Here is a 22,859-nt window from a genome sequence, read left to right as displayed (position 1 = left end):
GATTTATGAATTGAATTTAAATTCCACCAGCTGCCGTGGTGGGATGTGAACCCATGTCCCCAGAGCATTATCCTGGGCCTCTGGATTACTGGTCCAGTGACATTGCCACTACGTCACCATTGCCCCCGAGAAGTTAATTTACTTTACACCTGTGCCAATTAATTTCAATTCACCTTTATATTGACTTATTGCGTTATCAGATTATCTCAAAGTGCTTCATACAATTAATTACTTTTGCAGTGCAGTAAATCTCGCATTGCCAAATATTGCAGCAATTCATTTTGTTTTATTTATTCATTCTTGGGATGTGGGTGCCACTGGCAAGGCTGGCATTTATTACCCATCCCCAAATTCTGCACCAGCAAATTCTGGAAACATCACTGAGATGAATGATGGGTTGTTCTTTTTCATTTGGTCGTATTGATTGAGGGCAGTATGCTGGCCACAGCACCGAGAGATCTTGCTGCTCTTTTCAGAAAGTACCATTAGATTTTTAAGATTTTCCCAGACAGGACCTTGATTTAATTTGAAATAAATGAAGGCACTTTCGATAATGCAGCGCTCCTTTGTTACAATACTAGATTGGCAACCAATTTATTTGCTCATATTTTGCTGTGGATCGCGATTCAGAAATTAGATCATTTTTGCCAACTAAGCCAAGATGACACTTTGATTCGCTGTATTGAATGCTCAGAGTTTATCCAGTGACTAGCACAAACATGCACAAGAAAAATTTTGGGTTCAATCCTTAATCTTTGGTGAGTTAAATGATCTCCATTTGGACTGTACCTGCTGTATTTGAGAGTTGAAAATCAGTTGGGGTTTCAGCTCTTGATTGATTTCCAGCGCTCCATCATTATAAGGAAATCAGTGGATGCTTGGGAGATATTGATCGACTGGAAAGAGGCCAAAGAAGTGCTATATTTTTAAAAAGGCACAAAAGCAGACAAGCAATTACAAACCCATTAGTTTCATTTCTATTCTGTGTAAAATAATGGACTATCAGGAATAACATGAGGTTTATCCGTATAATATCCTTATAAGTAGCAGTTAACGCTGATTCAGTAGGGAAAATCCTGCCTTGCCTTGTCGTCTTTGATATCTCATTTGGACCGTATGAGGCTCTATTGCATAATGTAGCTAGAGCTCCAAAAGACATTTGACAAAGTTTTGCATGAAAAGCTTTATTAGTATGAGTGAAGTGCTCCAGGGCTTATTAGTCGGACCACCACTACTGTTTCTAATTTACATAAATCACCTGAATTCCGGAACTCAATACAAATTGGCCAAACTAGGTTGTGGAATCGGAACAGCCAGTTCAGAAAGTACAGAATTAGTTGGACAAAATAAGTGTGTTGATCGAATAATGGCAGATGAAATTGAATGTGGATAAATGCACATTATTGAACATTGGAAGGAAAAACAGGTGACATGCATATGCAATGAATGGCATTGAAATTGTTAAGGATAAACCTGCAAGATTCAGAAATTTTAGTGGACTTCAGATTAAATATTTCCAAGCAATTAGCAAAACCAATAAAATGTCTGGGTACGTAGTCAAAGCATAAGTCCATGTGAGTCATAATTACCATGTACAACACTCTGATCAGACTGCACCTTAATTACTGTTTCAAGTTCCAATCACTGAGACATGAGGTGGGGGTGCAAGAATCAAGCACTGGGGGCAGTATAGAAATAATATGAAACTGATCTCTGGTGGCATAAGTGTGTGGTATGACAAAACTGGAGAACTTGGAGCTTTTCAGCATGGAAAAAGGATGTCTGAGTGATATCTTATAGAGATATATGATAGTTAAGAGGATGGACAAAGTGAATCCGGAATAGAATCATAGAATAGTACAGCACATGAAGAGGCCATTTGGTCCATTGAGTTTGTACTGGCTCTTTTGAAAGCCAATCCAGTTAGTCCCACTTCCTCGCTTTTCTTCGTATCCCTTCGGTTTTTTTTCCAAATATTTATCCAATTGTCCTTTGAATATTACTATGGAATGTGTACCTGGCAACCCATCAGGCAGGACATTCTAAACCTAGCAAATTTATCACCCCTGGTTCTTTTATCAATCACCTAAAGAAAGTGCTCTCTGGTTATGACCCTTCCACCACTGGAAAACAGTTTCTTTTTACTTTATCTAAACCCTTCATGATTTTGAACACCTCTATCAAATCTCCTCTTAGCTTTCTCTGGTCTGAGGAGAACAACCCTTTCCAGTCTATCCATGTAGCTCTAATTCCTCATCCTTCATATCATTTCCAGTTAATCTCTTCTATACCGCCTGCAAGATCTTCACACACTTGATAAGCGTGGTGCCCAGAATGCAAGGTGGAGCAAGCGGAAGTGACTGCAGCCTAACAGGATGCAACCATGCAGGCGTCTATACTAAGGTAGTCTGCAGCTGCATCCCTTTAGATGATAGTTGATCAATGATCAAAAGACCTTAAACATCACTTCAAATGCTGTTATTTAACACCTGCAAATTTTGTTGGCCAATGAGCAGGAGTGCATCGGCAACTTCTCTGTAGCAATACAGAAATCATTTTCACAGTAGTAATGTAGCTTATCATGAGTGGCTACTTCAAAGCCATCTTCAAGGGATCCCTGAGAGTAGAGAGATCAAGCTCTGATGCAGATTTTCTCACAAATGTTATCAGTCAGGCAATTAGACGATAGGCACTGTTGTGGCGAAGCTAAAGACACTCAACACAGAGTCAGCTGTAAGTGAATCAAGCAGCAGTTTATTCAATACAAGTATGCATACAGGGGATAGCACCCTCAGATTGCGCTAAGAGGCTACTCAAAGTTACACAGTTTCTTCCATATATTTATACCATCCTCGCGATACCTCATCGTTGACTCACATTATTCTTACCTCACACATCTAGTTCTGTATGTGTGCAATTACAGATGAAGTCACAACACAAATGACACCAGCAGTTTATTTAAAAACACGAACTTGCCTAATCTAGCCTGACAATTTATTACATTGTCCAGTCATCCACTTAACTTAGCCTGACCAAAAAGTCACATTCCTTACTACACCTACCCTAGTGATCCTTTTTACTGCAAGCACTTTTAAACCATATCCCAGCAATTTGGTCAAGCCTGAGTATCCCGTTGTACACCACTTCAGGCACCATCTTTTTGAGAGTCTGCCGCAGCTAGACTTCACAGGCTCAGTGTTTGACTCAAGAAAGGCATAGCTGTGGAAGTCCCATACTTCAATGATATCCAATCCTGTGTTTTCATGCTGATTGCCAGCCATCCTGAATGGGTGCCAGTACTGGGGAGCAGTAGATAAAGGGACTGATAAAACTGTTTTCTCTCGGTGCATTTCCTTATCTGTATAAACCAACCTATCTAGCCCAGAGAAAGATGTCTAAATGCATTAAGGATATGATTCCGCTGGTGGAGGGGAGAAGAAAAAGGTATTGTACTCTTGGACGCTTGTGCATTTCATCAGACTAAGTTTAGAAAAACTTTATTACAAAACTTTTGTGAATTGCCTAAACTTGGAATACAGTGTGTGTGTGTATACATGTTTTGTTGTAGTCTGATTGAGTTGGAGTCTGGCCAGATACTTGAGTTCAGAAGCTAATTGATGAGCTGCTGCTTATCAGCAATGCATCTCGATATCAGCCTCCAAACTTGCTTGCTTTCTTCCTCTTTCTTTTTCTCTTGCTCTCTCCTGTTTCCTCCACACAATCCAACTTTTTGCATGACAATTATCAAACTTACAACCAGGAACAGCCTTGAATCAATGAGCATTTATTTTTTGTAGCTAAAAATGGGTGAAGTACAAGTAAAAACAAAATGATGAGACCAGCCAGTGATTATTCTTTGCTTTGTTGGGGTTAACATACTTATACCATGCCAAATATTCCAGCCCCACGTTCGATGGAATTGGGGGTGGATTGGGGGGGGAACAATAAAATTACCCCATAATACATTGAATGGTATTGCTTCTGTGCATGATTGATGTTTCAGAACATGTGGACATACATTGCAGTGCATTTCAGTGCGATATAAAGTGACCCAAGAAAGTGCAAGTTTTGAGACCCGACATGGCCAGAATTGCAGATGCTTGTATATTAGAGGTGGTGGCATAGTGGTATTGTCACTGGACTGGTAATTCAGAAACCCAGGGTAATGGGGACCTGGGTTCAAATCCCACCATGGCAGATGGTGGAATTTGAATTCAATAAAAATCTGGAATTAAAAGTCTGGTGATGACCATGAAACCATTGCCGATTCACTAGTGGGAATCTGCCGTCCTTACTTGGACTCCAGACCCTCAGCAATGTGGTTGACGCTTAAATGTCCTCTAACCATGGGCAATTAATGTGATGGCCACATCCCATGAACGAATAAAAAAAAGCTTTGCTTTTTAGGACTTAGCTCCATTTCTGTGGATATATATGTGGAGACACAGGCCCAATTTAATACATTTTGACACTGTCTTCATTGTGAGTCATGCAATGAACATAACTTCAGTAATTGGACCTCCATTTTGTGTTCTCAAGAAATAGTGGATAGCTAATATGGTGGGATATGGTGACGGAATGTAATATAAATATGTAATTTAAAAAAAATTAGTGATACAAATCAGTGATTTTGATAGCTATTTATATATGGCCTTTAATTTTTTGATTTTTTTGTTGCTACTTTTTTAACTGGACTATCATTTGCATCTTTGTAGGAATGGAAGATTAAAGATCACAGTTATAAAAATGCTTTTGAGTGGCTGGTGTACCTATGAAAATAGAAAATGATGATTTTAAAAAATGACTATTTCACAGTTTTTCCTCAAACTCTCACCCCAGGAATCTATTTGCACTTTGTGCATTCAGCTTGAAATTACAAAGAAGGTTGTTTGAAAAACTGGAAAGAAAGACCACAGGAAGAGATTTGATTCCTCATCCACTGAACCCTCCAATTATAATCTTATTAATTATTGATTATTGAAGGATTGTATGTATGTAACATGATAAATGTTTCATTTCTCACTTTATGAAGAATGGGTCCTGTGGCTTCTCACCGCTGGCGGCATCATGATATATTTTTGTGTATCTGATTGTGATATACTTTAAATATGTTTATACACAAACATTTCTGCCCCGTGATAAATGTAAAAAAAAAAGTTAAAATTCTTGTTTCCTGACTTTTGTGTTGTGAGGCGAAGATAAAACTCTCACTGAACAATAGAAATAATATCTGTGATTTTACAAGGCGTCAGGCTGCATGCTGGGGGGTGTGTGTGTGTGTGTGTGGGGGTGGTGGCGTTGGTAGGTGGTGTGGTGCTGTGCCTGTTGCCTACCCGCCCACTGCTATGGTGCTGCTCCTGGTTGTGCTGCAGGGACTGAAGAGCTGCTGGCCCTCCAATGGGCCAGCAGCTCTTAGGACTGGACAGTGTCCCTTAAAAAGTCAGGAGCTCCGATGCTAGGCAGTTAATTGCCTTACGCATGTAAAATTGAATCAGTGTTCCCTGAACTGGCTGAGGTGGTGTTGACCCCGACTTTCTAACCAGTGGGCGGGGATACCTTCACCCTGTAAAATCCCAGTCAATGATTTCTAACCAGCTGAAGTTCAATGAACACCCTAAGCTTTTCATTTGAAGGGAATTTTTCAGCTGTAAACCCTTAACAAAGAAATATTTGGGTGTAGTTTACTTTTTTAATGGACCAGATCCAGCATTGCTTTTTAAAAAGAAGCCCTTGACATAATGGCTCTTCTGCTGCTGGGGGAGTGGGTGTGTTAGCTGGAGTGTATTAGCTGGAGTGTATAAACTACGGATGAATGATGGAGATATTTGAATGGATGAATATTTTGGAGTTTTGCTTGATGATTTTGATGGCAAACTATCATTTTTAGGCAAAATATTGCAAATAGCATTGAGGTTAAATGACTAGGAAGGGTTCATGTTTGAACCCTGATAATTACTAAATTAACTTGATCTCATTTGGGGCACAGCTTGGGCTGTTGCAATGATCTCCGTGTCCTCAAGTTAGGAAAGAGGAAGAAAACACCAGCATTCCATTCACAATCCAGTAACACACTCCTGGAAAGTATAAATTAACAACATCCTCGAGGATAAGTTCTTGGTCAAGTGTGATGGCCTTTATAATTGAATACTCAAGGTTAGATCAGACTGTTGCAATTAATCTTTTCCATTTGAGTGTCTAGCAAATTTTCTGACATAACCTCCATCAGGCGCATCTATTCAAATAGGGTCAGACTTATTTTGATGAGCCAGTAATTACATGGAAACATCTTATGTTCCATTTTCTGTTATTACCATTCCTATCATGCTGAATGTAAACTAACAGCTTTTAAAAAAAAATTATGTTTGTATGTTGTAAGTAAATTTGAAGGGAAGGAAGATGCTCTAGGGCATGCAGATGAGCAGCAATAGTATGAAGCTGGGTGCAGAAGATAATGATTTCGTAAGGTTTACAAGTTTAGATGATTACTTCTGAGCCATACAGTATACCGAATGAGCAATTACTTGAAATAAAATGGAAAATGCTGGAAATACTCAGCTGCATTGAGGGAGAAAAACAGAATTAAGCTTTCAGGTTGATGACATTTGGGTTGGAGCAGTGTAATTACTTGAATTAGATATTGGCTCTGGCTCTGTGGTAACACTCTGGACTCTGGACTCTTGAGTCAGAAGGCTGTGGGATCAGTTTCCATTCATAAATCTAGGTTGACTTTCCAGTGCAGTACTAAGAGAAGTCCCGTCTGCCTACTCTGATAGTGTCAAGGTATCATTTATATCTATTTTCATAAAGAGCAGGGGACTTCTCTCCACTAAAAAAATCATACCACGGTGGATGCTGGAAATCTGAAATAAAAGCAGAAAATGCTGGAAATATTCAGCAGGTCAGCCCGCATCTGTGGAGCGAAACCGAGTTAACATTTCAGGTCTTGATCCCACTTCTCCCCAATCAATACTTACCCTTCAAGGAACTTCACAAAAACAGATGACCTGTAGAGATATGAATTTCCCAGTGACCAACTCAAAGTAATACACAAGATTTCACATTTTAAGACTTTTACTGTTACACTCTAGAATCAGCGTAGACTAAACATTACTTAGTAGACAACTAATACATTAAACTACAGAAAAGCTATCTTCCCCTTTAATTTCTTAGCACAAATGAAAATCCCATGCTGTATTTATACATTATGACGTCCTTTTGATTGACAAATGCGTCTAGATTTTCATCTGCTCATGGGTGTGCAGAGTCGGGAGAATTCCTGGCTCCGTGGATCTGACTTCTAAAAATGTCTGATCGAATGTCAGATTGTTGTTCTGGGGTGGCGGGGCTCCCTGGAATGAGTACTGAGGATGCTGCGTGCAGAGACCTGCTTTGGTGTACTGGCACTGTATTGAAGTTTTAAAAAACAGAAGCACGTAAAACAGCCCTCCAGCCCTCGCCCTAGAGCCTCTCATCACCCCCTGCACACTCCCCATGCCCCATCCATGCCAACCCATGGCACCTCATGTCCCTCCCACTCCAAGCCCCCTCATACCCTCCATGCCAACCCATGCCCCTCTGCCCACCTCCATAGCCTTTTATAACTCCTATGCCAATTTAGTGCCAATTCACACCAATCTATGCCCCACCACCCTTTGTCCTTACATCTACCATGTAACTCACCCAGTATCCATCACAGTCAGACCTCAGGACCCATGCTGAGATTAAAAAAGAATTAAGTTCCAAAGTGTCTATTACAGGCTTTATTTAAAAAAAAACTCATTCATAAAAACCCATTTACTATATTTACATTCCTTCAACTACATGATCCCTTATAACAACAAACCTTTTATTCAATTGCATAATCCCTTATTTAAAAAAAAAACATTTGTAATTCATAGCCCTAGAGCCCATAACCACTTGGAGCTGACAATCAAATTGTGAAATGGCAGGCACCTTACTGTGATAATGGACAGCTGTGAAATCAATCATACAGCACTAATCCAGTAATAGTAAACCTATTTATGTCAACAGAGTGAGCAGTCATTTTTTTTAAACATTCCAGATAATTTTTTTGAAGAGTTTCAAAGGGCAGAAGTTTTTAATGAATTGATAGATTGACAGCTCCCTTTAACAGTTCATCTTGACACTTTTGACAGTCCCAATGAGCTTCACCGTTCCAATGAGTTTCAGCACTTTTAAGCACGTTCATGTCTACTTTCAGGAATCCCAAAGGGCACATGACCTCCCCCAGAGGTGTCCTGTGACCATATCCAAAGGGGTACCTCACCTCTTCAAAATGGTACCCCGGTTCTCCAAACGAATCCACCTCCTATAAGATATAATCAGTGCATGTTGCAGTGTCAGACACCTCTCACACCAAAATCACACATATCTGGAGGCAGCTGCTGATTTCTATGGGCAGCTGCCTCCTCGAAATAGGCATATGCAAATCCTGACCCAGGCCCATTCCCTTTCTCAGCAAAAATGGTAGGTGCCATGTTTGGGGGCGGGACTTGTGGTTTCGGGCTTCTTCTATTTTCACCACAACTGAGAGGTCATGGTCTTAAGGCCAAATCCTCCCTGTGCTAACAGGATCTCTTCTCCCTACTTTGCCAGGGCGAATCTTCCAGTGTCCTTTTAAACAAAGTCATCTTTGCTCAACCCTTTGAGCATAATAAAAGGACTCCCTGTTGTAAGGTTCTGCCTGATGATTCCGTGGTCTCCAACTTTTCACAATTCTTGTTTCTCTGAACATGGGTTCTGGCCTCACTAGTCCTTCACTGGGTGGTTAACCTAAAAGCAGCCTTTCTCTTCTGCTTGCCATAGCAGCAACTGTTGTGGATTCTCTTTTCTCAACTCCTTCGGTCTGAGAGTCTATAGAAGTAAGGCCAGCTGCATTTTCCTTTGTGTCCAGATGTTAAAACTGGTATTTGAGTTTCTGAGAGTTCTAACCTGGGACCCCCCTGTCTCATTGGCAACCAGGTCATCTGGGCCTGTCACCAGGCAGAGTTCAGTACCCTTCACACTCTAGAGGGTGATGGCGGTGTAATGGTAATGTCGCTGTTCGAGTAATCCAGAAGCCCAGGTTAGTGCTCTGGGGGCATGGGTTTGAATCCCACTATGGCTGTTGAAATTTGAATTCAATTAATAAAGTCTGGATTTGAAAGCTAGTCTCAGTAATGGTGGCCATGAAACTATTATTGAATGTCATAAAAGTTAGTTCACTAATGTCCTTGAGGGCGGGAAATTTGCCAACCGTACCTGGCCTGGCCAACATTTAACCCCAGATCCAAAGTAATGTGGTTGACTCTTTAAAAGGTGTCTGGATATTCACCCTAACTGCAGGGCTATGGATCAAATGTTGGAGAGTGGGATTAGGCTGTGTGGCTTGTTTTTGGCTGGCGCAGACAGGATGGGCCAAGTGGCCTCTTTCTATGCCATAAACCTTATACGCTTCTATTATTCTATGATTCTACTCTTAACTTCCCTCTGAAATGGCCTAGTAAGCCACTCGTTTCTTGGGCAATTAGGGATGGGTAACAATACTGGCTTTGCCAGAGATGATCACATCCCATGAAAGAATAAATAAAAAAAACACCACCCCCCCATTCCAAGGCATTCTGTTTTACCTTAAATTAAAAGAGACAGTTTAAAACATAACTGTCTTAAAGCCTAGTGGTCATAATACTGGTCATCATCACATTGCTATTTGTGGGACCTTGCTTAGGAATGTTTTGGCCACTGCATTTCCTTGATTGCAATGGTAACTACACTTCAAAAGTGCTTCATTTGTTGTAAAGAGACTTCTTGAGGTCATGAAATGTGCTATATAAATGCATATCTTTCTTTTCTTTTTGCATTATAATAGAATGTGGAAAGCAGGTAACTAATGGCAAGACTAGGGCAATTGTAAGATCAGTTGTTACCTGCTGTATACTGGAAATAATTGAAGGGGGAATAGGGTATACTGCTCAGAGTAGTTACATAGGAGGTTTACTTTTTGCTATTGCAGTGAGGGACCTTTTGTGGTCTGCTTTTCTAATTAAGCATGTCCGTTTCCCTATTTTTTTGTTGTTCTTTTCCAATTGCTGCACACTTGTACATGTTATTTTCCAGTCGGGCAACTGGATTAATGGTCTGTGTCTTTGTTTCCTTTCCTTTGGAAGAGGTACATTGGAACTTGAAATTTTCTCTTTAAAGCCATGATTGAATTCTCCCCAGGGAAATCTAGCTGAGAATTGATGATATTGTTAATGTGTTGGGATATTGATCGGCAGCACAACTTGCACCCTTAACATTGCAAAATTTCCCAAGGCACTTCACAATAGGGGATCAAGCACTGAAGAGGAGAAGGGAGGTCATTGGAGGAGGTATAGGCATGTTTGAGGAGTTAGATTATGGTAAGAAATATAACAAGACAGACTGGTTTTGGAAGGAAATTCCAGAGCGCAGGAGCATAATGCCAGAAATCTGTATTACAGATAGTTTCCACATAAGCTATTTTCAGCTCATTACTCCACTGACATTATAGTGGACAGATTGCAATTGCCAGGAAGAAGACCAGCATGAATGTAAACTGAGTAAGGACCTCTTTCTGTGCAGGTTGGATCACAAAGAATAAATAGGTGGAGGGACAGGAGGAGAGTCTGTTGACTTTGATTATAAATATATGCTTTTTATTATCTCAAATATATAATTCTTTGATTTCAAAATAATGAATTGTTTATTGAAGTATGTATAACATCCACAGTTATTTATTAAGCGTTCTTTTAACCTTGTGCAGAAAAATATTTCATCTCTTCATTTGATAACTAAAATGTAAGAAGTAAAATAGACAATATGTCACGGGAGATAATACGGCATTAATTTAGTTCCATGAGCGTATCAGGCTTGATTATACTCAGCAGCAATGTCATACGAGGCTATGGCTTAAATCACAAGTGGGAATAAAAGCCTTAAATAGTTCCCTCCTACAGTGTAAGCTTTATAGAGTTATAACTGCTAGGGTTATCATAGCTAAGTAATTCAGAGTATATTGAAACATTTTGATGGATGAGAAATTGTAGTGTAATGTCACCTTGTTTACAAAGTGGAAATGTCTTTGGGGGTTCCTAATAAAAACTTAAGCCAGGATACTCATGCATAAATCACAGTGTAAGTTTTATATGATTTATATTAACATTTCTATTCTGTACATAGTTATCATTTATTAGAAATCAATATAGCTGAAAATAACATGGTACTTGGTCTCTAATCACTATCACCTTTGGGAATTCATCTCTTGATAACTTTTAAAGCTATATTAGAGTACTGTATAATGTTAGTAGATTTTATTCATTTTGTACATCCAATTTGTGACAGTCTACTAGATGGAATTTTTTGATTTGAAATTTATCGACATATGTTTGAATCATGTTACTTTCAAAGCAAATTTGTATAGCCCTGTGATTAGCATCATATTGTCAAGAAGCATTTGGTCTAAACTTAACACAAGGTCTCTAACCCAATAATACTGGGTCTTATCCAATGTTCCCGCTAAGCTGTGAGGATGTGAATCTGCGCAGCAGCCTGCAAGGTACTGCATAGGCCATGCTGTGTGATAATCAATGTGTGTGTGTGGCTGTGCAAATAAATTTAAAGAGACTGCACACAATAAAAGGCCGTGCACAGGAATTAAATTTTAATGGGAACATTGGTCTTATCCTTTAACCATACCTTTATTGTGACCCCAGGCTGTAACTCTGAATAGCCGTTACATTATTTTGTTGTTGTGAAAATATGTCATGCGCATTTTATAAAACCAGTCAATTGTCTGTTCCTATTTTAGTTGTCTCCAGTGACAGTGAAAGTGAATCCGAGTGCAGTTCCTCCAGCCAAGATGACAAAGTTTCAGCCAGCAGCTCAAAAAATCACAAGATAAGAAAAGAAAGAGAAGAGTCTGGTAGGAAAATGAAAGGTACAGCAGTCTACTCCTCTGAATTTGTTTTATCCCCAATTATCAGATAAAGTACTTCAGTGTAAAATCTTCCAACACATGGTTGTCCTGGCATCAACTAAATTGCTAAGTACACAATGTAGACAGAATGTACAAAAATCTGACTGCGTCACAGTCCCACTGAAATGTGGATCTCCACATCAGCAGTTGGATGAAGAACTCTATGATCGAACTAAATGTACAGAGCCAATGCTAGGCTTATCACCCATTGTGATCATGCTTCCATAATACAAATTGAAAGAAATATCAGCAAGGGAGCTTGGAACATGGAGGTCACTCTCCCAAGACAGAAACAATTGTTAAGATAAAACATGAAAGCACCTAGAAAAAAATTGATTTGCACATATAACCACAAGATAGAATCTCATTGAATGTCTTGTTCAAATATTTGAGATGTTTTGTAAGAGTTCCATTTATAGAAAGTCCAGATGAATAGGCAACATTGGGAGTACAGTGAGCTGTTCTGGTTTCCACATTATGAAAATAAGACAGAAGCACTGATAGTGCAAAAAAGATTTACATCGTGATAACCAGAACCAAGAGGGTACAATTGTCAGGAAAGATTGAACAGGTTGGGGGTATTTTTTCTAGAATAGAAAAGAACGAGAAAAGACCTGATGGAGGTCTTTAAAATTATGATGTAGTTTGGTGGGGTAGATGTAGAGATGATGGGTGCAATTTAGTGGAGGCGATGGGGGTTTCTCTGTCATTGCCTATGTTGGGGAAAGCCCATCAGGTGCTTAAATGACCAGTGTGCAGGCCTTTCCAGGGAACAAGGACCATGGGGATGGGGGAGGTATCATGTTCTTCCCCCACCCCCACCCCTACCCCCCTCCCCCAACGAGAACTGAATTAGAGGCTGGCAGCTCTCCATTGTGCATCAGTACCACTGGGATCAGTGGCAGGTGCCATCAGGACACGCATCTAAGGCCCAGGATCAACAAGGGACCCCAGGCCAAAGGTGAGTGAGGGCAGGGTGGGGATCATGGGGGTGGGTGGGAAGGGGGTTCAGAAGAAAAGGTAGAGGTGGTGACTGTCACTGGGTCCCCATCTGTCCAATGACAGATCCCTTGATCAGGCACTGAGTGCCTTTGAATGAGAGAACCCCTCTTAAAGCCTGCAGACAAACCAAACAGGTTTTGCTTTTTGGGCTCCTTGCATGGCAACAACCCCACAAACAGTGGCGATGGGATGATGCCCTTAAGTAGGCACTAATTGCCTACTTAAGGGCCTCAATTAGCATCCGGTTGAAAAGGCTATCCACGAGCTTTCTCACCTGGACTTAATTGGTCCCCACCCCGCACCCAATTAAATGCACCACCCATCTCCAAACTCCATCTGGGGAGGGGCATTAAATTCTGCCCGATGTTTCCACTTGTGGGTGTGTCCAAAATGAGGGACCATATATATAAGAAAGATTCAGGAAAAAATTCTTCACTCAGTGGTGAGAGTGTGTACCACATGGTATAGTTCAGGCAAATAGCAGAGGTGCATTTATGGGGAATTGAGATAAGTCCATGAGAATAAAGAGAAGCGAAGGACATATCGATTGCATGAGATGAAGTAAGATGGGGAAAAGCTCACGTGGAGCTTAAATATCAGCGTAGACTTGTTGGGCTGAGTAGCCTGTTTTTGTCCTGTTATGTTCTATGTAATTTTATGAATAAACATGTGATATGTCATTGAGGTCTCTCCTCCCCTTTATAAAGTTGACATTCTAAAGATTGTATTTGGCTTTGGGTATTTGTAACTCAGGGATAGTTATGTTCTTAAGGGAATATCTAATTCACTGGGATTCACCATAGCAGAGACTACATGCAAACAAATGTTTGTCATATCATCACAATTATTTTTTGCTTACTTTGTCTAACTTAACTTCTAATAGCCACTGACACCATAAAAGATTTCATGAAGTGAATTACATATTTGCACTTTTAGCAAGTGTAGATTTTACAATTGAACGTGTGAGCATGTGAACACTGATGCAACACCTGCCCCTTCACTTCCTCTCTCCTCACCGTCCAAGGGCCCAAACACTCCTTTCAAGTGAAGCAGCATTTCACTTGCATTTCCCCTAACTTAGTCTACTGCATTCGTTGCTCCCAATGCGGTCTCCTCTACATTGGAGAGACCAAACGCAAACTGGGCGACCGTTTTGCAGAACACCTGCGGTCTGTCCGCAAGAAAGACCCAAACCTCCCTGTCGCTTGCCATTTTAACACTCCACCCTGTTCGCTTGCCCACATGTCTGTCCTTGGCTTGCTGCATTGTTCCAGTGAAGCCCAACGCAAACTGGAGGAACAGCACCTCATCTTCCGACTAGGCACTTTACAGCCTTCCGGGCTGAATATTGAATTCAACAACTTTAGATCTTAAACTCCCCCTCCCCCCATCCCCACCCCGTTTCTTCCCCCTCTCCCTTTTTTTTTCAATAATTTATATAGATTCTTCTTTTCCCACCTATTTCCATTATTTTTAAATCTAAAACTAAAACTTTGTTAGTCTTTCCACCCCACCCCCACTAGAGCTGTACCTTGAGTATCCTGCCATCCATTCTTAATTAGCACTTTTCTTAGATAATATCACCACCTTCAACACCTCTTTGATCCTTTTCTCTGTGACATCTTTTGATTCTCTGCCCCTATCACTGCTTGCTTATCCCTAAACCACCCCACCCTCAACTTCTCTCTCCCCCCGCCCCCCACCTTAAACCAGCTTATATTTCACCTCTCTCCTAACTATACTCAGTTCTGCCGAAGGGTCATGAGGACTCGAAACGTCAACTGATTTCTTCTCCACCGATGCTGCCAGACCTGCTGAGTTTTTCCAGGTAATTCTGTTTATGTTCAATAATGTCCTCACTAAGTATAATGAAAATCTTCTGGGAGCTACAAGAATGGTATGTTCATTACCTGGCCAAATGGATAATATAATAAGGATCATTCTTAGTTATTTTTAGAATCATAGAACCTTACAGCATAGAACGAGGCCATTCAGCCCATCATGCCTGTGTCAGTTCTTTGAAAGAGCTGCCCAATTTAATCCCACACTTCAGTTATAGAATGGATAGTTATTTTGACTGGATAGTTTGCAAATATTTTGAGTTAAGGGGCTTGGAGGAGTTATGTTAATATAAAATTATCCTCAAGTGGAATGCTAAGTTTAGAATGTCTAACTGAATGGGGTAATGAATTTACCAGCCTTAGTAAAGTCTTTCCAAGGGGAAGGAAAACTAGCCAGGTTACTTGGCTGCTTTAATAAAGCAGGCCTCTTGGCTCATCACCTATGATGTAATTGATACCTTTAGATTTATTTACAGGCTTAAAACTCCTGACCCTCTTTAAAAAGGGAACTTGAAATTCAGAGGTATAATTTCAAAGGAGGAAAAGAATGGAAAATACTTTTGAGACTCCCTTAAATAAAGAAAACAACAACCTGGCTGAACACAACAGGACCCCATTAGGGCAAATGGCTTTTTGATATTTGGCTGTTAATTTAAAAAAAGACTTCTAATAACATTTTAACATTTATATTCTCCAAAAACTGTATACTGCTGATTTATTGTGTTGCAGCTTCGAGCTGGGAGCCAACCAATAAAACTCCGGGTAACCATCAGTTGACAAACACTTTATCCGGGAGTCGGCCCAGCTTTGGTAGTGAGCATGGAGGAGGTTCAAGTGCCATAGAGAGCTACAGTGGTGATGTCCTTGATGATGACTACAGCAATGATTTTGACAAGAACTCTACAGGTTAGTACCACATAACTTGCACGATTTTACCTTTAGTGGTTCTGTAATTCTGCGGGGATTAAATGTAAACTGTCTAAGACCAATTTTAACATTTCTGCAGTGCACAACTTACAATTGCTGACGTTATCATATTTAAGTTTATTCTGAAGTACAGTTTGAAAAAAATGCACAATTTGTAAAGGTCACAAGTGAGCTATTTTCATGATATCATTTCTGTAAAAGTAATTTCTCAGTACAAGGCAATTAAAATTTACAGTATTCCTTTTCGTAAGCATTTTACAAATCTATATTTAAAACTGTAATAAAATATGTGCTTTGTCCCCTGTTGAAATTACATTTATTATTTCATATGAAAGAATGTATGAGAGGTACCTTTTATGTTGTTCTGTAATAACCTATTTGCTGCTGGCTATTTGTGAACATTGAGGTTACTGTTTGGTTCGGTTAGCAAAAGTGAAATTGGCAATTTGAGGATTAGCAAAGGAATATTGCAGCTTGAATAAATCTGAAATACTGAAGCAAAAAAAAAAACAATCTCAAAGCATTTTTGTTTCCAGTTTGAACATTAACAGTCAAGTTATTAAAGTTGAGAAATGGAGTTGTAAATCCTGAAAAAAAGAATTTGTGTTGTCATCAGTGTTGCTGAAAGTCATCATTTAGATAATGCTTTTGAAAAGTATTTTAGTAAACAGCAATGTAGTGTCTGTTTAACAAATAGGCAGTGATTCATTTGAACACTATAAAAGTAGTACAGATGAGCGAGGCCATTTCGCCCATCAGATCCATTTTTCCATCGAAACTTACAATGCTTGCACATTACTAGACAGCCCCTTGAATGGCTCTCATGTTTGCTGCCATTATTTCATAATATTTCATATATTTGGAAGACTGCATTTGAAAATGCACTGAAAATGCATCTGAATTGTGTGCCAGTTCTAATAACACTGAACCATTATTATAATTGTCTCTTTTGTAGCATGTGAAATCAAGCAAGTTCAGCAGTTTGATAAAACTGTAATACATGCAGATGCTGGAAATCTGAAACAAAAACAGAAAATGTTGAAAATACTCAGCAAGTGAGATAGCATCTGTGGAGAGAGAAACAGAGTCGATGGGCGGAATCCTGTTGTGGCATCGGGGATTGCGCCTGCTGGCTGGAGAGCCAGCGAGAGACCCACTTTGCCTCTTTTCTGGAAGGCCCACTGAACTACAAGCTAATCAGGCAGCAGCAAGGCCAGTGGTGGGCCTTCCCCTGGAATCAATACCCCCAGAGGTGGAAGCCTTGCCTATTGAGAGCTACTGGCCAGTCAGAGGCCGACAACCGTTGTGCTCAGCAGCACCACTGGGGAGGCCGGGGCTGCTGCCGGAAGGACAAGAACCAGAGTCCCAGAATGACAGAGTGACCAGGCCACAGGTAAGTAATGGGGGGTGGAGGTTTGTGGAGTGGGGGTCACGGGTGAAGGAGGGCAGGGCAGGGTTCTCAGTGGCCCCTTTCCTTTCTGATGTCCAGTCCTTCAATTAGGCCCCACCCAACCTCCGGAGGTTGCAATCTGGCTGCACATTTTTACCTGTCGTGCATGCCACATGTTGACAGGCCCACCTGCCACGAGGTTAATACCAGTGGTGGCGGATGAGGCCCTTAACTGGTCATTAATTGGTCACTTAAGGGCCTCAATAGGCGGCAGAGTGGGAAGGTTGACCATGGGCCTTCCTGCTCAGAACTTAATTCTGGCAGAGTTGGGAACATGGCAGGGTTCTGGTACACCACCGTCCTGCCTAATTACATGCCCTTCATGCCTCTAGGCCTGCCACCAGTGAGAGCAGAAAATCCTGTCTGATGGCTTTTTGACAAAACTAGAAAAAGTTGGAGATATAACAGGTTTTAAGTGACTGCAGTGGTCGGGAAATGGGGAGGGCCTGTGATTGGGTAAAAGAGATGAAATGACAGAAGAGATGATGATGCAAAGCAAAAGGAGACAGTAAGGGGATAAGTAGAGAAAAAGGATGGGTCTAGAGGAGATGTAATAGGAAAAACAGGACCATCACCAAAAGCTGCTGCTCAAAAATAGAGGCAGAGTTTTTGATCTGAAATTGTTGAACTCAGCAGCCTAGTTCCGAAGAAAAGTCATAATGGACTCGAAACATTAGCTCTTTTTTAAAAATTCATCGTGGGATGTGGGTGTCGCTGACTGGGCCAGCATTTATTGCCCATCCCTAATTGCCCTTGAGAAGGTGGTGGTGAGCTGCCTTCTTGAACCGCTGCAGTCCATGTGGTGAAGGTACAGTGCTGTTAGGGAGCGAGTTCCAGGATTTTGACCCAGCAACAGTAAAGGAACAGCAATGTACTTCTAAGTCAGGATGATGAGTGGCTTGGAGGGAAATTTCCAGGTGGTGGTGTTCCCACCTGTTTGCTGCCCTTGTCCTTCTAGATGGTAGCTGTTGTGGATTTGGAAAGTGCCGTCCAAGGGGGCTTGGTGAGTTTCTCTCTCCAAGATGCTGCCAGATTTGCTGAGTTTTTCCAGCCCTTTCTGTTGTTATTTCATATTTCCAGCATCCGCAGTCATTTGCTTTTATTTCACTATAAATAGCCCTTGTCAAAGTTACACCTTGCTCAATGAGTGGCAACTGGAATTTTAATGATGTATTAAATTCATGATCATCACTGAAAAATCTTTAAAACCTTGAAAATCTTATTTCATATTTGTAGAATGTCAATTTTTGCATTTATGATAAAAAAACCACATTTTAAAAATAATATATTTTCCAAAGTTTGGTTATGAGAATTCGTCTACCTTAATCTCATTTGCATGCCCCAATCATGTATTTTGTTTTCTATAAATGATATTAAAAGTGATGGATAATCAGTGCATTTACTTCCGCCTGTGAGAATACTTCAGTGTGACTGGCTGCTTACCCTCCTAGCTGTCATCACTGCTGCTTGATATCTAGAGATAACCTTGACTTGGCACCAGATTTAATCTGCCGTCAGGAAAGGGGAAATCCATGGAACAAAGATTGCTAGATCTTTGTAGACCTTTGCTGCTGACTGCAAAATCCAGGCCATTGAAAGGTGCCTTGGGAAGGGGAAGAGGTGGCTGGGTGATGAGGAGTGGATCAGATTGTTATGGAGGGAATGACCGCTTGGGAATACTGAAAGGAGAGGGCAGGGGAAGATGTGCTTGTTGGAGTCATCATGCTGGATGACACTGATGCCACCTTCCATACCAGTGCTTCTGATATGCCTTCATTTTTCCTCAACTGCCTCAATTCCCCCCACTGAGGCTGATAGGGTCAGCTCCATCTGCCATCTTGTTTGATGGATTATCTTCCACCATTACCGCTAGCAAGATGTCACCACCAAACTCATCTACCCCCACCTCCCCTTTCCTGCATTTCAAAGGAAATTTTTCCTCTGTGAGACCACGGTACACTCCTCAGTCACACCGGACACCCCCGACCCTTTCCCTGGTTCCTTCCCATGCAAGCAAAGGCAATGTAGCACCTGTCCTTTTACCTGCTATCTTCCCACCATTGAAAGCCTCAACCACTTCCTTTCTTTAATATACTATACTTGCTGCTCACAAGGTGATCTCCTCTAACTTAGGAAATCAAATGCAGATTGTGTGACTGCTTTGCAAAACACCTCCATTCAGTTCACATGCATGATCCTGATGTTCTGATCACCTGCCATTTATTTCTCTATGACGCTTTTGACCTCCCTGTCCTTGGCCTTCTGCACTGCTTCCCAATGAAGTTGAATGTTGGCTCGGATAGCAGCACCTTTTGATTTGGCACTTTACAATCTTCTGGACTCAAAATTGAGTTAAACAATTTCCGATCATATTACCTCTGCCCCCATTTCTTTTGGACTGCGGCAGCTGTTGGTAATGATTCTGCTGTTTCCATTTACACCTCCTTTAGAACAATCTTTTGTTTCTTTACTTTTCCAAGTACCATTTCCTTTTCCTTGCACTTTATCATCTCCTGCTGTCCATCCTATTACAGATCTCCCGTCTTGTTTGTTCCTCCACCCCCACTTTCCCTGCCTCTGTACTTGCTTAAAATCTGTTACATCTCTATTTTTTTCCAGTTCTGAAGGCCATCAACCTGAAATGTCAACTCTGTTTCTACCCCCATATTTGCTGCCTGACCTACTGAGTATTTCCAGCACTTTGAGATTAATCCATAACATTGCCTCAAACGTGTTTCATTGTCGATACATTTGGATCATATCTGAGTCTTTTGATTGCTGTTTAAGTGGGCAGAACTTAATTCCGCATGTTCATGGAAAGAGGATTTTTTTTAGTATTCTAAGAGTCAGGAGAAGATGATGATGTTTTACTTGGCGATAATGTATACTCTTGCATAGTCAACTTTTGTATGAGGGCTGTATTGATCTGAAAATCAATGCTTAAAAATTATCTTTTAGTTTTCTATACAGTTTTGCAATTAAAATAACTGCCTTCATGGAAATTTTTCTTCATGTTGTACACATGTTTCTAAAGGTCAGTACGTAGAGGGTTCCTGAAATTGTTTAGGCTAAGACATGTTCTGAATTCATTAATAAAAGCCATCATCTGATACCATGCAGGTCTTGTCACATTTTATGCATATAAGATACTCATTTTAAATTTAAGTAACACAAATGCCATAAATGAAATATGCAAATTCATGTTTGGTATATGCATTCTAAAAGCTGGGTAAAAGCATGGTTAATTTTTAAAATTGTTAAACCTCAGAAAGCCTTTGATAGGGTAGAAGGTCAGATACAATACACTTTTTTATGAAATGTGTATTTTCCCATTAATGCAAAGCCTGTTTTGCTCTATTTTGCATCCCCTGTATGATTTGATGGAGAACTTGCACTGTTTTTGCTCCAGGTCAACACGGAGAGAAATCCCAAAGACATATTTAGATGAAGCCTGAGTCTGAAGAGTCAGTTTCTTACAGTTGCGAAATGGAGGTGCAAATCCTGTATATTTTTTAAAAAGCAAAAAAAAATGTAATTTCTTTTCGAAAGGTTGGATAGAAAAGAAGCTATCACAATAATATAAAACATGTCCAAACAAATCTAAAAACAATTCCTGTATTTTCGAATCAAGTTCTCTTTGCAATAAATCAGGCTGTAAGCAGCATATTAGATCTCTGCAAAAACCCTGTTATTTGCTTGTGTTTTACAAAGATACCTAATTGGTACAGTAAAAAAATGTGTAATGTCTGTCAGTGTTCTGGTTCAGGCAGATGCTAAGTTCTGACAGTAATTTTTTGTGCAGCCATCAAAACAAAAATATGAAATTGTGCTTATTGCCTCTTTGATTGCTGCCCCTTTGGAAATCATCTCCATTGGGTTGTATATTAAAAACATAATTAGTGGCAGTAATCAAAGTACCACTTTGTTTTGTAGTGCATATTTATTTTAGGGCTTCCCTCACCATGGCAATAATGCTGCTATTTACATTCATTGCCAAAACAACATGACAACCATTATTAGTGTTGCTATTGAAATGTTAATTATAAACTCTGACTTACAATACATTGCAATGTCGAAATCAACATGTTTCATAGCAATGCCACAGAATGATGGTTATACACAGCACTTAAGTGAGAAACCAATGCCCTAATAGTAGTATTGTTATTTTTAAATTCTACCTATGTTCCACAGTCAGAAAGATGCATTTAACCTGTCTTTAGAGTACAATTGTTGTTTTCATGCAATGGTACTCGAGCATTTCTCCATAAAGAACAGATTAAGGGAGCAAAAATGTGAGCAGCGCTATTGCATTTGGCTGTTGTATTTATTTTAATCCTGAGGCTGCAAGTGAGTCATTAAATTGAACTAACGGTATGTCAAAGGCCCTATAATGAAAACTACTTAGACTAAGAAATCTGAGCTTATAACAATCTATATTATTTAATATTTCCAAACTTCTCGTGCCAAATGTAGTGCAAACATAATAGATTTTGATTATTGTAGGTCAAAGATTTTGGCACCATCGTGTTGTTGAGGGTAATTATTCTTTTTGTTAGTGTGCAATGGAGACCATAGTGAACAAATGATTTCACAAATGCAGTGGGAAGTGTTCTGGGAAAAGCCTAGTTAAAAAAAAATTGACAGAAAAATAAATTGGTTTCATGGATATTTTTCTGGAAAGTATTACTTCTGCCTTTTCAATCCCAAGTGATAACAGTTTTATGTCTCTTTTAAGATCCAATGTAATTGAGAAAAGAGTTATTTGCTGCTTTTAGTCCTTCCAGCACAGGGATGACGTGTACAGCTTAATTTATCGGAAGTAATATATGCTCTGTGAAGTGTTTTAAATTGAATTTCTTTATGTCTGCTACAGGTTGTCATTGAGTGGGCCAGGGTCCAGGCATCCTCCCAATCTCTGTCATCCAAGGATTGCCCCCGTTCTCCTTCCCAAGATGCCCGGGTTGGAGCTGTTGATTTTGATGTCATATGAATAAAAGAATTGTATAAACTTGATACAAGTCCTCGAGTCTTTTCTTTTTTGATCACGCAGCTTTAACTCTAGAGTGGTTCATTTTCTGAACTTCTTGCTGGATAACATTGTAGATGGGTCCATAGGAAAATCTTTGCTGCAATAATTCATAGCTAAATCTGGTATGTTCCAGTTATTTAATCTATTTTATTTATGAGGTTTTCGAGTGGCAAATTCTTTTTTGATCTCCAGTGTTTAACACCACAATCCTGGTTTGCTGTTGTGAAGCTTTGGTTGCTACATGCCACTGATACTGGAAACCCAAATGGACTTTTGAAGTACCCGTGCGGTTTCAGAATGAGTAGCTGTTAGATAGACTTTAACTTGAGCAGATATATTTTGTTTGTAGCTTGTTGAAAATGTGATTTCATTAAGGTTCTGCATTTCACTCTTAAGAAGGAATTTTGGAGAAGCCAAAATCTCATTTTGTGGCGGGGTAGCCCATCATTTGCAGTTAACTGTTGGATTGCAAAAGGCCATAGAACCATAGAACACTACAGCACAGAAAACAGGCCATTCGGCCTTTCTAGTCTGTGCCGAAATATTATTCCGCTAGTCCCATTGACCTGCACCTAGTCCATAACCCTCCAGACCTCTCCCATCCATGTATCTATC

The 22,859-nt window shown here is 40.1% G+C and overlaps 1 protein-coding gene across 7 annotated transcripts in view; it reads left to right on the top strand.

Annotated features, from left to right (window-relative positions):
- The window catches only part of LOC144684620 (rab effector Noc2-like), a 246,783-nt gene extending 224,555 nt beyond the window's left edge, over positions 1–22,228 (top strand). For all 7 annotated transcript variants that reach the window (XM_078548632.1, XM_078548633.1, XM_078548638.1 and 4 more), the window contains 3 exons: positions 11,828–11,956; positions 15,568–15,744; positions 22,089–22,228. In XM_078548632.1, the coding sequence (XP_078404758.1) occupies positions 11,828–11,956; positions 15,568–15,744; positions 22,089–22,099 (317 nt within the window). In that variant the 3' untranslated portion in view covers positions 22,100–22,228. The remainder of the gene's footprint in view (positions 1–11,827; positions 11,957–15,567; positions 15,745–22,088) is intronic.
- Positions 22,229–22,859: the final 631 nt, after the last annotated feature.

Source organism: Cetorhinus maximus, chromosome 9, assembly GCF_964194155.1.
Source record: "Cetorhinus maximus chromosome 9, sCetMax3.hap1.1, whole genome shotgun sequence".
NCBI lineage: Eukaryota > Metazoa > Chordata > Chondrichthyes > Lamniformes > Cetorhinidae > Cetorhinus > Cetorhinus maximus.
Note: the sequence above shows the minus strand (reverse complement) of the source record. Positions and strands in the feature narration are given on the sequence as shown.